Here is a 15,298-nt window from a genome sequence, read left to right as displayed (position 1 = left end):
CAAGGAATTTTCTGTCTGTAAACCACTGAACCATTTTTTAACAGCACTGAGAGATGTTTAAGTCTTCTTAAAAGAATAGCCTGATCTACTGTGTCAAATGCAGCACTAAGATCCAGTAGCACCAAGTTTCGGTTTCTGTGAATCTGATTTACACCCAATATCATTTAAAATCTTTAAAAGGGCAGTATCTGTGCTGTGTTTTGACTTCCAAAATGAAACTTCTCTAAAACATTATGGCTATGTGAGGGACTGAGGCCAAGGATGAAAAGAGCACTGGAGTTTTTTTTTTTCCTAAGAAAAAGTTTTTTTCTATTTATTTTTACAACAAAAACAACAAAATACAAATCCCAAATTAACAATTCAGGGCCCATAAAAGGTCAAATAAACAGAACCTCAACATTAGGAACTGAAAACTAAATGACCTGTCACAATGACACAATGACTTTATGCTGGCTGGTCAAACAATTTGACACTTGAAGCCAACATAAAATAAATATCTCCAACAAACTTAATTAATTCATAACAGAACTTAAGTAATTTAGACTAACTCATTAGGGAAACAGAAATCTAAATAATCATAATTCTACATTGAGAATAACAAATAAAGTAATACAAAACAATAGAAAATCTAAACCCCTCTCCCACTACCAATGGAAGAGTTCAATTAGGATGCAGCCTCCTCAAAGGAGATGGGATTTGTTGTATTAGCGGCTTGCGCCTCCCACACACAGCAACTTTGCCAGGAACTGGTAACTCAAATGGTAACACTTTACTTGAATGGGTGTGCATAAGACTGACATAACGCTGTCATAATCATGACATGACACCTTTCATGGACATGAATGAATGCTTATGACAGTTGTCATTAAGGGTCAATCGGTAAATTATGACACTTTTGATGCAGAGTTGACATTGTTTAAGATGTCTTTGTTATGACAACTTGACATTAACCAAGACTACATAACCTGTCATGAATATGACAAAGCAGACCTAGTTGTCAAGCTTAAAAAATATTTAGTTTTGTAACTTAACATGACACTAAACTATCATATATGGTTTGTTTTGACATTAGCTGTTATGACACAATTATAAACTGTCGTCACAGCTGATGTCAAAACAAAACATATATGATAGTTTCATAAATGTCTTTATTAAGATATTAAGCGTAACATTGCCAAATGAGTTTACTGTATATTCCCTCCAACAGCTATATAACCAAAACTATTCATGACTGTCAAATCAGTTTATAACAGTGTCATGACTGTTTTCTTTTAATTCAAGTAAAGTGGAGCAATCTAAAGTTTTCATTAAGATGCCATTAAGTATAACGTGACTGTCAAATCAGTTTATAACAGTGTCATGACTGTTTTCTTTTAATTCAAGTAAAGTGGAGCAATCTGAAGTTTTCATTAAGTATAATTACACTGTCAAATCATTTTATAACCGTTTTATGGATATTCTCTGTGAATTCAAGTGAAATGGAAAACTTTATGCTTCATGAAGATGTCATTAATCATAATTACAGTCAAATCAGTTTATAACATCTTACATTTCTTTGAATTTGAACTCTATTCTTCAAATTCAAGTACAGTGGGACACTTGAATGTTTCATGAAGATGTCTTTAAGTATAATTACACTGGTAATCCCATGGAGGATGGGTTTGTGCGTCACAGACACGAAAATAAAATCATTAATTCATACACTTTCCAGTTTTTCAGTTGTATGACTCTTTTCTTAGAATTGGGCGACTTTTTATTGAAACATAATTAAGGATAATTACATTGTCAAATGATGTCTAAACAATATCAAAAGACAAGATATTTTTCCTTTCTGCATTTAAACATAAACCATTGACAAAGTAGCTGCTGCTTCACTTCTCAAGCAGTGTTGTAACAGTCAATATGGAAAAACTGAATATTAACATTGATCAACATTTTGAAATTTAAGTTTACATTACTGGGAGGAGTTTTCTGCTTTTTCTCTTAGCTGTGATAGTTTTATTCCTAATGCATTTGAACACAAAAATTTAAACAGAATAATCTGTTGCATTACTTCTCCTCAAGCAGGTCGGTACAACATATGGTCTGTGTGTAGGAACAAAATAACTTAACATCGGCAACAATATTCAGAATGAATATGATCATGACATTATTAAGTGTATTTATACATGATTGGGAGGAGTTTTCCAATTTTTTTCTTTGCTGTGATTATTCCAGCCATCTCCTCTGTTATGGCCTCCCTGCACCGCTCTGCAAACACAGACATCTTCTCATTTGCTTCATCTTGTGGAAGCAGCTCCTTGAATGTGTCTGGAAATGTGATTGCTAGTTCAGCAATTGCTGCTGTTCTTGCAATTGTGTTGCGGTCAACGTTGATTTTGGCAAAGGCCCTTTTCATGGATCCATACTTGTTGAAAATGTGCAGGGCATTCTTGTAGCGGCGGATAACTCCATCCGTTGTGGTCACTGGTCACAGAAACAAATAAAAAAAGTCATCTTAATTAAGGCATGCATTGGTGTTGTTAATTTAGCACCCTATGGGTACTGTAATATAATCAGATTAGAAATGATCCCACCTATTATCCCTCTGATTTACATTGCATCCTCCTTTGTTCTATTAGATTTAGCTCCCTTTCTACCTGCCACTGTGGCTAGCAACAACCTTCCATCAACAGCATGGAAGGAGGATGACCAGCAAGTAATGTCCTTTCTTACCTGCCACAGAGGCTGTACCTAACAAAGTAGATTTTTTTCCATATCCGTTTCCGAGGCTAAATATCTAACAAAATTAGAGAAGCCTACACAATAACGTGGGAAGAATGAGAAAGCTGTTCAGCACATGGCTGTGAAGATCTGAACTAGTAAAGCACTCGGAGAGCGCAGACCTCCATGAAGCTTACTGATTGTCATCCAACATTGCATGGATCACCCCCAAAATTTTATCACTTTTTCCTTAGGGCATTCCCAACAAGTTCTGAACATTTTATCAAGATCTGACCATTACTTTTCGATGTATGTTGCTAACTAACAAACAAACAAACAAACCCCGGGTAAAACATAACCTCCTTGGCAGAGGGAATTACAGATTTTAAGAGCGAGTACTAAATTATAACATTAGTGTCCAAATAATGTTATAATTTAGTACTCACTCTTCAAATCATTATAACATCAGTGTCCAAAATAGGGGGCTGAACAGTGGTGTGGTGGTTAGCACCGCAGCCTCACAGCAAGGTCACTGGTTTAAGCCCCGGGCAGATGTGGAGGTGGTTCGCAACACCGCGCTATTGACGAGCCTAATCGCAGGGCGTTGTCAACAACCGCCACCACCGGGAGAGTGTCCTTGCTCCCTTCAAACTTCTATTTACATCCGGTGCTACCGCAAGAGCTTATTAGCTTAAATGTTTAGTTAATCAATTATAATCAAATATTTATTGAAAAAGGCTTAAACGGCATCTTTAGCCTGGTTCACCACTGAAACAAACTAACAGAACCTTAATTTGCGCAGCCTGCATATTTGTTTCTTAATAAAAAACACGACCGAATTGATCAGTGTGACGGACGGAGAGAGAATACGCAAGCAACATGGCATAAGTGACGTAATGTAAGGGCCAGACTATTTATACTTTCATGATGGTCATCCGCATAATTACCATGCAGTTTATCATTAGAAGTCGCAGCGCACGTCATCTCCTGCTGCTGTATCAGCGCGACCAGCCACCTGATCTGAGAACGTCCTGAAACTGAAACCAGAGCAGCGCAAGCAGCGCTCACAACCCGCGGCTGCAAACATAAACAAAATAGGATATATACATATATTCTCTCTCATATTTACACAGCTACAACTAAAATCCGCGTAGTTTTAGAAAAAGCCAGGGACCAGCAAAGCTCCATCATTTTATCTGTTTATTAATGTGAAGATTTCAATTATTTAAAAAGTGACACAATTTTTTACCTGTTTATGTCCTAAAAGTGACGAAAACTAGACTTAAACCTTTTTAGTTTTCGTCGACTAAAACTGGACTAAAACTTAGCCTACTGAAATTAGGATTGCGTAATGTTCATGAATAGATCCATCTCTCTCTTTTTTTAAATTGCGTTGACAGCGCATACCGCGCTGTTGAGACAACATGCAACACCGCAGAGGAAATTCCTTAACCGCGACAGCCCTACTTGCATGTTCTCCCCATGTATGTGTGGATTCTCCCCGGGCACTCCGGCTTCCTCCCACTGTCCAAAGACATGCTCTAAATTCTCCGTAGGAGTGTGAGTGTGTGTGAGTGGTTGTCTGTGTCTCCATGTTGGCCCTGCAACAGACTTGCGACCTGTACAGGGTGTACCACCTGTTAATTGACTCCGGCCCACCCACGACCCAATTTGAATTAAGCGGTACAGAAAATTAAGGATTGAATGAAACAGTGTCAAAAATATGGACATAACACAGCAACGCTTACATCCCATCTGATTACTATTATCTAAGCCCACGGTAATAGTTCTTTTTTCTTCCAAATATGAACCATAGAAGATAGTTAAGTACTGGTCAACTTTAGGGTGGAAAGCATTTGATTAGAAAGATGATCAATGCCTGAGCTTACTCCTTGAACGGCTGTGAGAAGCAAGGTGTTTCTTGGACTTCTTGGCCTTCTTCTTTTTCTTCTTCTTCTGCTCCTCTTCCTCTGAGGATGATGAGAAACTGGATTCTGAGGATGGGCACGGAGATGTCGAAGTTGAAGTAAGTTCCAGAGCAGCCTTGCTGGAACCTGTGAGAAGGTGGGTTGGGGATAGATGGACAAGTACAAAATGTCAGGAAACAAAGCTCAAAAACTTAGACTGTACAGTACTTTTTCAATGCAATTCAAAGCACTCTTGGTACTGGAGATGCTTTAAAAATATTTCCAATGAACTGGACATTCTAGGTGTAGTAATTATTATCATTAATAACTCACATTATCCTACTGTGCACCATCCTTACACTCGGGTCCTGAAAACCCTATTTCAATTTCTCCTGCACAATTTGCATAACCTCTAATACTGCATCAATAATATTAATTGTACAGCATTTGCACCTTTCCCAGTAGATCCAGGCATGTTGGAGGCTCCCTTAATTTGAGAAAGGAGGAAGTCCTTGTCATTTTTTAGATCCCTGTTGGCCTCTTCCAGGTATTTAATGCGGTCCTCAAGGTGTTTAATCTTGTGTTGATCCACCTTGGCTTGTTCTTTCAGCTTGGCCAACTCCAATGCCCCTGTTGGAGACACTGTAACAAAGGCAATTCGTTATTATTATTAATATTATTATTGAAGTCAGTAAATATTAGTGGTTTTCTGGAGTGCACTATATTGAGTTTTGTTCCTCATTCTTTTCAACTCATTAACATACTGTATATAACATACATTGCATGATATTATGCCAGCACAATACCTCTGATGCTTTCATACAAATGCACAAATAAGATAAGTAATACTATGTGCCAAAGTCACCCATAGCATTAACTAATGGGTTTTTTGCACAGTTCAACTATATCCTGAACTTACTCGGGCCATTTAGTGTGGTCAGACACACATGGAATAATCACTTCATCCAGTGATGAGTGACAGTAACAAAGGAGCTGCTTAAGTTCATGAAGCTGTGCATAAAGCCCACTGATCAAACACAGATTAGAAATCTGCTGCCAAAGTAGCAAAATACATATAACAGCCACAGCCAAAACTTCTGCTGTTAAGGAATTAACTTATTTACTGTAATGGTGGGAGGAATTAGAATTTCATATTCCCTTTAGGGGAAAGTAGTAAAAGAAATAAATTTTAAAAAATAGCAATATTCACTCAGTTTCTTTGGGGAATATTTGACTAGCTTCTTTTTCTTCAGTCGAACGGGGACCTCTTCCACATCTGTCTGGTTGTCCTTGTTTGTCTCGTCCACAACTTCTTCCTGAGCTTCCTCGGCCTTCATCGCCTCACACACCCTTTTGGTCAAACGAGTTTCCATCTGGGAACAATTGTGTGTGGCAAAGAACACATGCACAATGCAAAGGCAGCAAATGTTACATAGAGGCAACTTTGTAATGTAATGTATTTGTCTATAATTACAGAGATAAAAAATTAAATATATTGGAAAAGGCTACTGCAAACTTGCTGACTGCCTTGAAATACCCACTAGCATTAATTACTGGACACCAGTTTAACATAAAACGGTCTGACGTCAATATTATGTAGCCTACTCCTCTCAAAAATTCTGAAGAGCTTACCTCTAAGGCAAACGTTGGTGGTACTAGCTACTTTGCTTTCCTGGTACGGTTACCTTTATACGATGAAGCTTTCACGCCAGATGCAGCACTCCTGTGTGTGGATCGATAGCTCTCGTTAGCCAGGGGGACGTTGACGTTACGTGAAAGCGCGCATTCAGTTCAAATTCAAACATCACGGGTATTACAATTACCACAACAAAAAAAGAGGATGATTAAAAACATTATGAAAAAGTATAATAAAGAATAGTAAACCCACGAAAACCAGGCTTGTGTTGGTAGCAATGTAATGAGATGTATTGTCTATTAATCAAGCAATCACAAAATCGAAGTGACGTACTTCCTGACCTTCCTGCTTTTGCAAAGAGGCGCGGAACTCCGACTGCGCGAGCGGAACGGGCCAGCGGTCATTGTTTGCAATGGTACAAGTGAGAGAACTGATGAAAATAATTAGGCTGTCAGATACAAAGAAGAACAGAAGAAAAATAATTAGATGGATGCAGAAACGTGGGATACTGAGGAGGACCGTAAAGTGTGTAAAATGCAATCGTCGCATGCATCTGGTGACCTGCCATGTCAAAGATGGGCTGTGGTGGTAAGCACAAGCTAACTAACTTGCTAATTAAGTTATTATTATTTGTTATTTAAGAAAACCTTGAAAGTTGACAGCATAGCATTAAGTAGTAACGTTCTAATTTGATTGTGTCTTGTTAAAGAGAAGTCTGAAATTAGCATTAGTCTACTGTCACATTAAAAGTTGGAAATCACTAGTTATGCTCTAGCTTGCCTGTAACATACTTTTTAAAATATCTTTTAAATGAGGTAGCTTACTTCTTAGCATTTGCCTTCTTTTCCCACAGGGTTTGTAAGCATCATAGAAGTTCTCCACAGTCTGTACGCAATGGCTCGATATTCACGAAGTCTCACATCCCCTTGATAAAATGGCTTGAGTTCATGCACAGGTACAGTATTACTAAGAATGAAATAAAAGTTTTCCTTTCTAAAAAAACACATTCAACAGTATGATTTATAGATTTATTGTTGATGTAGTATCCCTTTATTGAAATTTTGCTCCATTAGCTTCCTCATTTCGCACTTGAGCTATAAATGTATGAAATAACACCTGCATTCACCAGTCACTACATCAGGTAAATCTGTGAATTAAAAATGCATTCCAATGTAACAGGTCTTCCACAAATTAGATTTTTGTTGACAATGTAAGAAAAGTAATAATTACTTTATTGAGGACACTGTGGGCGTGCTGATGTACTTGTCAGGCTTAAGAACACTTGCAATAGAGTATGGACTGTGTACAGATTTGTATTGTTGGTTTTAATATTAGTTTCATGTCAGCCCAAAAAATAAAAATAAACAAAAATCCTCTTGCACTACCATGATAGCATCTGTGTCCAACTGGAATTGCAGCAGTCTGGACCGCACTATTTGATTTCTTGCCTTTGTTGTTCTCAGATGTAAGTTGCTTTGAATAAAAGCACAGCTGAATGTAGTAGTAGTACAGTAAATCAATGAAAATGTTATCATGGTGACCATGCTATTCAGGTTCCTTAATTATTTTATTTTTTCTTCAGGTTTGCACAAGGTTTGCAGTTGAAACAACTTGCCATGATCACTGACGGGATAGCAGCAAGTTCCAGGACATTAACAAGGATGGCAAAAGTACTCAGAAAGGTTGTCATATTACATGCTAGTTTCTAACTATGATTACTGTAATCAATTTTGTAAAAGACAAAATAAATACACTAATTTGAAATTTGCTTGTTTACATATTGATTTAATTATGAAAATAATTAAATAAACCCAATTCACTAGTGAAGTTTATTTAGCACATTCCATGTGCTTTGCATAAAATATAAAATAAACATTACAGCAGAATTCGGAAGAAGTATTAAATGAAATACACGTAAAACTTTTATTAGGTCACAGTGAGAATATTTGTCTCCTTTTCTATTATGGTAAATTAATTTTCTTTAGAAAAATGGCTCAACAATTTGTGACCATTTGCCCTTTTTCAAGTGCAGTGACTAATTGTCTATGCACCTTTGAAATTGCTCAACTGTTATATTTCTACATTTGAAGGTTTGCATTGCTGCCGTCAAGCGGCTGAGGAAAAGAGGAATGAGGATCGGTGGTCGTCATCGATTTGTTGTCATCGACGAGAGCAAATTTGCCCACAAGCGAAAGGTACATTTTATATTTGTATGCATGTGTAGTATATTTAGATCAGGATTTTTATGGCAAGGTGCAGTAGTGCAATAAAGATGGTTAACTTTAATATTAGTGTATGATTTAGTGTCACGGAGAAATGCAAATGCAGTTATTTGGCAGTGCTTTATTTTCAAGCAGCATGAATCAGTATGAAGAATCAGGAAGTCAGTATTACTTACTCAATAGGCTTACATGATGATTGTGCAGCACATCCTCTTATGTCTTTTTTAAATGCAGGATAACAATTGATGCAGCAGTGCATGTGAGAATAACACAGAAAAAAATTGAATACAACCTAAACCTTAAAGTGTTTGTCTTTTCTTATTTACTTTCAGTACCATCGTGGTCGATGTGGCAACACTTGGCGTCGTGAGCGGCAGTGGGTGTTTGGGATGCTGGAGGTTGAAGGGAAATCAAGAAGACCTATCCTGAGACTTGTCAGGGATCGCACAAGGAAAACCCTCATTGGCAAAATAAGACATCATATCAGACCCAGAACATCGATCCTCACTGATGAATGGCGTGCCTATAAGGGGCAGCTTGCTAAATATGGATATGATCAATATTCTGTCTGCCATAAAAAAAACTTTGTTGATCATGAGAATGGTGCTCATACTCAACATATTGAGCGTGCATGGCAGAACTACAAGCTGGAAGTATGGCGCCATAGAGGTAACCGTACTCTTGAGTCACTGAAGCTTCATCTCAAGATGATAGAGTGGCACCACTGGTTAGGTGTACGTCATTACAATGGCGTCTTGGGCAGGCTTTTCCATGATGTAAAAAAACAAGTCAAGTGAACATCAAATCTAACTATGCACTGTCTGATGGCATCAATATTGGACTGACTCAAACATTGCCTCATGGCACTTATATTCATGTTCTCTCCTGACAAGATCCTTGTTTGAGTTGTATGAACTCTGAAATGTATGTTAATTTAGATAAAATGAACTGCTCTGGAAACCCCTGCTTGAAGAAGTAATACATTTTCTTTTGTCAAATGTTAACTTTTCCTTTGTGTTTCTTTTATGTCATATGCCTATGTTGTAAGGCATTTAAATTATTTGACTACAAGTACGCTTAATGACCTTTTTATGAAAACTTAAAATTGTTCCACTTTACTTCACAGAAAACTGTCATAAAACTGTTATAAACTGATTTGACTGTAACTATGCTTAATGACATCTTCATGAAACTAAGAGTGTTCCACTTAACTTGAATTAAGAGAAAATAGTCATAAAATGGTTATAACTGATTTGACAGTGTAATTATGCTTAATGGCATCTTTATGAAAGATAAAGAATTTTCCACTTTACTTGAATTCAAAGAAAATGGACATTAAACTGTTATAAACTGATTTTAATGTAGTTATGCTCAATGAAATCTTAATGAAAAGTTCGAATTGGTCTACTTGAATTCAACTGATTTGACACTAACTATCAATGACATCTTCATAAAACATAAAGAGTGTTCCACTTCACAGAGAAATAGCCATGAAACAGTTATAAACTAATTTGACCTTGTAATTATGCTTAATGGCGTATTAATGATACTGTCAGATTGCTCCACTTTACTTGAATTAAAAGAAAACAGTCATGACACTGTTATAAACTGATTTGACAGTCACATTATACTTAATGGCATCTTAATGAAAACTTAAAATTGTTCCAATGGAATTAAAAGAAAAAAATCCTAAAACTGTTATACACTGGTTTGACTTGGTAATTAGGCTTATGACATCTTAATGAATAGTTTTATTTATAAAGCTTGACAGCTAGGTCTATGTCATAGTCTTGGTTAATGTCAAGTTGTCATAACAAAGACATCTTAAACAATGTCAACTCTACATCAAAAGTGTCATAATTTACCGATTGACCCTTAATGACAACTGTCATAAGCATTCATTCATGTCCATGAAAGGTGTCATGTCATGATTATGACAGCGTTATGTCAGTCTTATGCACACCCATTCAAGTAAAGTGGTACCACTCAAATAAAACATATTACCTGTGAAAGTAAACCAAATTAACAAGGTGACAAGAATGAGTCAAATAAATGTGCGCACCTAATTACTTAACCACCCAGCCAAACCAGCTAATAAACTGAGATATAAAACAAATGGTAAATACTACAAATAAAGTGTCTATTGAATTAAGTGAATTAAAGAAAAAGGTTACCAGACAGGGCTCAATGTGTGTGGCTGCCTAGGCGGCTATCACAGGCTCTCTAAAAATTTATTCTTTCTTATTGAATAAGAACAAATTTTATCTAGAATTTTGCTTAAGAATGAAAGGCTGGATACAGATCTGTTATTGTTAAAATGATTAAAATCTAGATTGGTGTTCTTCAGTTGTTGCCTTAACCACTGTGAACCACATGGGGATGACATCAATGCCAGGGCTGAGTATCAACTTCTGTGTGGACAGCATCATTCTAACAAGCAAGATGCTTCCTCAGTAACTCAGAACAAAGATTAAGAAGTGCAAGGGAGGACTACAGGAAAACGTTCGTAAGTCAGCTCCAGTGTAACAACTTGAGGGATGTGTGGTCAGGAATGAAAAAGATTACCAGCTTCAAGTTAAAGGGGGATCAGACTGATGGGAGCTCTGGACAAAGCTAATGAGCTGAACATGTTCTTTAATAGGTTCAATTCACCCTTGACTCCAGCCCAACAAACCACAGCTTTCCTGTTACACCTCCACTCTCACCCTGCAGCTCAGTCATGGACCACAATACAGCCTCATCTCCCTCCACATCAGAATATTCTGAGACCCCCCTGCCTCCACCTCTACTCTGTCCGTCTCCTCCAGTCAGATGAAGAAACAACTGGAGAGACTGAAATGGAACAAGGCTGCAGGTCCAAATGGTGTCAGCCCCAGGGTCCTGAAAACCTGCTCAGAACAATTATGTTGGATTTTTCAGCACATTTTTAACACCAACCTGAGTCAGAAAAGAATTCCTGTGCTGTGGGAAGCATCTTACCTTGTTCTAGTACCTAAAAAGTACCAGTAACATCTCACATAATGAAAGTCTTTGAGAGGCTGTTATTGACTCACCTCAATGAACAGGTGAACACCTTTCAGGACCCATTACAGTTTGATCATTACAATGGGCTTGGGGTTGAAGACGCCATCATCTACCTGCTTCAGAGAGCCCACTCTCATCTGGACCAATCAGGCAGCACTTTGAGGATCATGTTTGTTACTTTCTATTGTTCAAGTGCTTTTAATACAATTCAGTTGCTCTGTTATGTGAGAAGCTCCAGGTGGATGCTTCCACCACCACCCGGATTTATGACTAGCTAATAAACAGGCCGCAGTTTTTTAAACTGAAAGGTTGTGTGTCTGAGATGGTGGTCAGCAACACAGGAGTGACACGGCCTGCAGCCGCGGTACCAGGAAGCGGACCCAAAAGCAGAACACTTAGACAGCCGGGAGAAAGGTGCGACAATGTTTATTAATGATAAGTGTTGGTAGCTTGATCCAGGTCCGGGCAACTCTTCTGTGGAAAGGGCAGAGGGTTATTGCAGGGAAAGGTGCTGGGTTGTGTCAGCATTGACAGCGGCTTACTGTTTCTGCGTGAGACTGACTGTGGAGGGGTGAACCAGGAGATGTTATCTGTGGATGGTGTTGTGAGCTTGGTTGCAGGCAGGGCGAGCAGGCAGGCAGGTAGCTTGATGTGAGGAGTAGTCCAAAATCCTGGGTGCTGAGGTTAACTGAGGGGATCAAGGTCTTAGTCTGTAGAAAAAATGACAAGGTCAATAATCCAAGAGCAAAGCACAGATAGATCGTAGGTAGAGGCCTGATTACCACGCTTCATTGAATGACAATCTGGCGAAGATTGGAGCTCCTGCATGACTCTAAATAGCCGGGAGAAGAGCTGGCTAACGAGCCCGCTGATGAGCTGCAGGTGGTGTCAATTGAGGCTCCAGCCTCCGCCCTCCGTCCCCACGGCAACCTGCTCAACCCAACCTGCAAACTCTCACACACACACACACACACAGAGCCATGACAAGGAGCATGACAAGGGACTGTACTTTCACAATTTCTCTTCACAATGTATACCTCAGAGTTATAATACAACTCTGAGTGCTTTCATCTGCAGAAATACTCTGATTTCTTTGCAGTTGTGGGGTGTATCAGGGATGGACAAGAAGCTGAGTACAGAGAACTGGTCAATCAGTTTGTGAGATGTTGCAGAAACAATCACCTCATCTTAAATCCAAAAAAACAAAATAAATGACTGTTGACTTCAGACGAAACAGGAGTAAACAAAACTGTTTACATCCTTGGAGAAGAGGTGGAGGTGGTTAAGGAATACAATTCCCTTAGAGTTCAGCTAGACAACAGACTAAACTGGAAATGCAACACAGAAGCATCTACGAGAAAGGACAGAACTGACTTTACTTCTTAATAAAGCTGAGATCAATCAATGTCAGCACCAAGATGTTGTATATCTTCTAGAAGTCTGTTGTAGAAGGTGAAATCAGCTTTGCAGCCATCTGCTGGGGCAGCAGCATCAGAGCCAGAGACCTAAAGAGACTGAACAAACTGATCCAGAAAGCTGGGCTGCTGTAGTTGATTGTCCGGGTCAGAATGCTGCACAAGCTGCTGAAGGTAATGGAAGATTCCTCACATCATCTACACAACACAACAAAGAAACAACAAAACGTGTTCAGTGAGACACTTCTTCAACTTCAATGCAAGACTGAAAGATACCGGAGATCATTTCTTCCAGCTATCATCACCCTTTGCAGCAAGGCAATATGTTATTCACCTTCTTTTTAATTAACTATTATTGTTTTCATTAAAAACAAACAGTTAGTTTGCTTTCATTTCATGTGACTGAGTTTTGGCAGCCTTGATTGAAGAATGTCATCACCATTAGTCAATGCCAAATAGGGCCCAAAAGAACATTTCAAATGTTTGCCACATCAGATACGTATGTGGCTGGGTTTTGGCAGCCACACTCACATAGCTTCAATGCCATCAGTCAATGCCAAATCATTTACAAAGTCACCTGGGAGACTAATGCTTTGTAGGAATGGAACTTCCCAGTAAATCCTGTCAACATACATCGTGCTAAATTCAAACGCCAACATCAGTTGTGCATTATTGGTGAAATAAATTTGTCAGGGTTGAGAAAGGCCTCCCTGTTGCTACACTGTGGAACAAAGTGTGAGGCGCTGTGATTCGATGGAGTATGGAGTATAATGGAGTATAAACAGACAAGCAGAACAAAAGAGAACCACCATCAAAAACTGTGTGGAACTCTTTTAAGAAAATTAGCAAAAATGAAGGCCTACTACAACGATTGTAGTCATTTGAGAATGAATGTCACACGATAGGTCCAATAACAAATCAGCGATTAATGATTAGGTTTGTCAGCATACACACAAAGTTTGATGTAATGAAGAGTAAATATCAAACATTATTTTAAAAGATGATAGCTAAAGACATGTTACCCGTCAGGTTTGAAGAAATCGAGAGTTATCAAAGTTTGATGGAAAGGAATGACTGTATAATGATTGATTACAGTATAATCATTAGATGTTTACTACATATTGTATCACTAAGCTCATTTTATGAATTTTGCTGAATTCCGATCAGGTAAAGGAGGAGGCATTTAATACCTACAGAACACATTTGTCATGTTCATAAAACTAGCATGAGGCAACTTTTTCTTTGTGGCTTGTCACATTATTTTTTCTGGAAGTATCCAAGAGAAAAACTGGCATGAAGGGACAGCAGCGATACTCAGGCTGTAGCATCTAAAGCAGAGCAGATCGGCAGCATGAGGTCCACAGTGTGCCAAGAAAGCATTCCTCACTCCATTAATGCATTAAGAATCTGGACTGCTGACGCAAGAAAGGTTGAGTCAACAGATTAATGCAATTGGCAAAAATGACAAAACCACTGTCTTCAGCCTTAGCAGAAATGTTGTTTCATGAGAATAGACTTTTCTAGTGATTTACTCTCCAGTTTCTGTCACATATTGAGGTTAAGATGATGTTATGCTAGCTCAGCAAGCTAGAGTGCTGTAGTTACTGGTCTATGTGCCCATGACTTGCAGTGTCAGTTAAGATAAATTCATTTTATGGTCTAACTCATATAGCTTTAAATATTAAAACTTTTAAGGAGCTTTTTTTCATAAAATATCTTTTGTGTAATAACTTAATATTCAAATAGTTGTTTCACAACTGTACGACTACTTCACATGTATCAGGGGACAAAAGTTGGCCACATCACTTCCTGGCTTTTTGTCTTGTTTACACATCTTTAATCTTCTTTAATGTTATTATTGCTGCAGCTGCCAGCTTTTCCATGGCAATAACACTTAAATATGTAGATAATGATTTCCAAAGTCCATATTTAGGTCCAAAGCATTAGTACCGATGCTGATTTGGCCTCCAGTTTTACTTGAATCAACTGGAACTCATTTTAGCAGTTAAACATAAAGCCACATCACTAAATAAAAATATGATAATAATATTTGGATATTCCAACAAAAATAAGTTCTTGAAGTAAAACACACAATTATCTGTTTTTTGGTACATGCCTTAGAAATGTGTTCTTGGACAAATTCCTCTGCAGTCTTGGTATTCTGTTTTTGAAAATCTGCACAACCCGCAATAGTGAAAATTTTGTTTACTTAATTCGTTTTTTTCATTAAGAATCCTCTTGGCAAAGTAAATTGGGTCAGACCATAACTCTGCTGTCATTGTGCTGTACTAGACAGGTTTTTAAAAACAAACAAAAACATCTTTTTTTTTTTTTTTTTAATTATTTTTTCCTTTTCAAAACAGCCACAGCTCTGCATGTTTGAAACCACTA

The 15,298-nt window shown here is 38.0% G+C and overlaps 2 protein-coding genes across 5 annotated transcripts; one reads left to right on the top strand and one right to left on the bottom strand.

Moving 5' to 3' along the window:
* Positions 1 to 1,746: 1,746 nt before the first annotated feature.
* LOC121648048 (coiled-coil domain-containing protein 106-like) lies at positions 1,747 to 7,506 on the bottom strand. Of its 4 annotated transcripts, none has more exons than XM_041997966.1 (6): positions 6,580 to 7,506; positions 6,243 to 6,333; positions 5,821 to 5,983; positions 5,064 to 5,252; positions 4,593 to 4,757; positions 1,747 to 2,466 (listed from the first exon to the last, which is right to left on the bottom strand). In XM_041997966.1, the coding sequence occupies exons 3-6, from the start codon at positions 5,981 to 5,983 to the stop codon at positions 2,153 to 2,155; spliced, it is 831 nt and encodes a 276-aa protein (XP_041853900.1). In that variant the 5' UTR covers positions 6,243 to 6,333; positions 6,580 to 7,506; the 3' UTR covers positions 1,747 to 2,152. The 4 variants fall into 4 exon arrangements, with proteins under 4 accessions (XP_041853900.1, XP_041853901.1, XP_041853902.1 ...); XM_041997967.1 differs by having other exon boundaries at positions 6,588 to 7,506; XM_041997968.1 differs by having other exon boundaries at positions 6,296 to 6,333; positions 6,588 to 7,506.
* On the top strand, positions 6,659 to 9,265 carry LOC121647545. Its single transcript, XM_041997066.1, has 5 exons — positions 6,659 to 6,834; positions 7,100 to 7,201; positions 7,829 to 7,928; positions 8,337 to 8,441; positions 8,801 to 9,265. Exons 1-5 carry the CDS (start codon positions 6,659 to 6,661, stop codon positions 9,263 to 9,265), a joined length of 948 nt encoding a protein of 315 aa, XP_041853000.1.
* The last annotated feature ends 6,033 nt before the right edge of the window (positions 9,266 to 15,298 follow it).

Source organism: Melanotaenia boesemani, chromosome 10 (genome assembly GCF_017639745.1).
Source record: "Melanotaenia boesemani isolate fMelBoe1 chromosome 10, fMelBoe1.pri, whole genome shotgun sequence".
Lineage (NCBI taxonomy): Eukaryota > Metazoa > Chordata > Actinopteri > Atheriniformes > Melanotaeniidae > Melanotaenia > Melanotaenia boesemani.
The sequence above is the reverse complement of the archived record's forward strand: the minus strand, read 5'-3'. Positions and strand labels throughout refer to the sequence as shown.

Excerpts from the sequence above, each read along its gene's own strand:
- LOC121648048 (XM_041997965.1), bottom strand. The coding sequence starts at position 5,983 with ATGGAAACTCGTTTGACCAAAAGGGTGTGTGAGGCGATGAAGGCCGAG. Across the intron at positions 4,758-5,063 it reads GCCTGGATCTACTGGGAAAG|GTTCCAGCAAGGCTGCTCTG; the intron begins GTGCAAATGCTG and ends ACCTTCTCACAG. Across the intron at positions 2,467-4,592 it reads TTCTCACAGCCGTTCAAGGA|TGACCACAACGGATGGAGTT; the intron begins GTAAGCTCAGGC and ends TTCTGTGACCAG.
- LOC121647545 (XM_041997066.1), top strand. The coding sequence starts at position 6,659 with ATGGTACAAGTGAGAGAACTGATGAAAATAATTAGGCTGTCAGATACA. Across the intron at positions 7,202-7,828 it reads TGGCTTGAGTTCATGCACAG|GTTTGCACAAGGTTTGCAGT; the intron begins GTACAGTATTAC and ends TTTTTTCTTCAG. Across the intron at positions 7,929-8,336 it reads TGGCAAAAGTACTCAGAAAG|GTTTGCATTGCTGCCGTCAA; the intron begins GTTGTCATATTA and ends CTACATTTGAAG.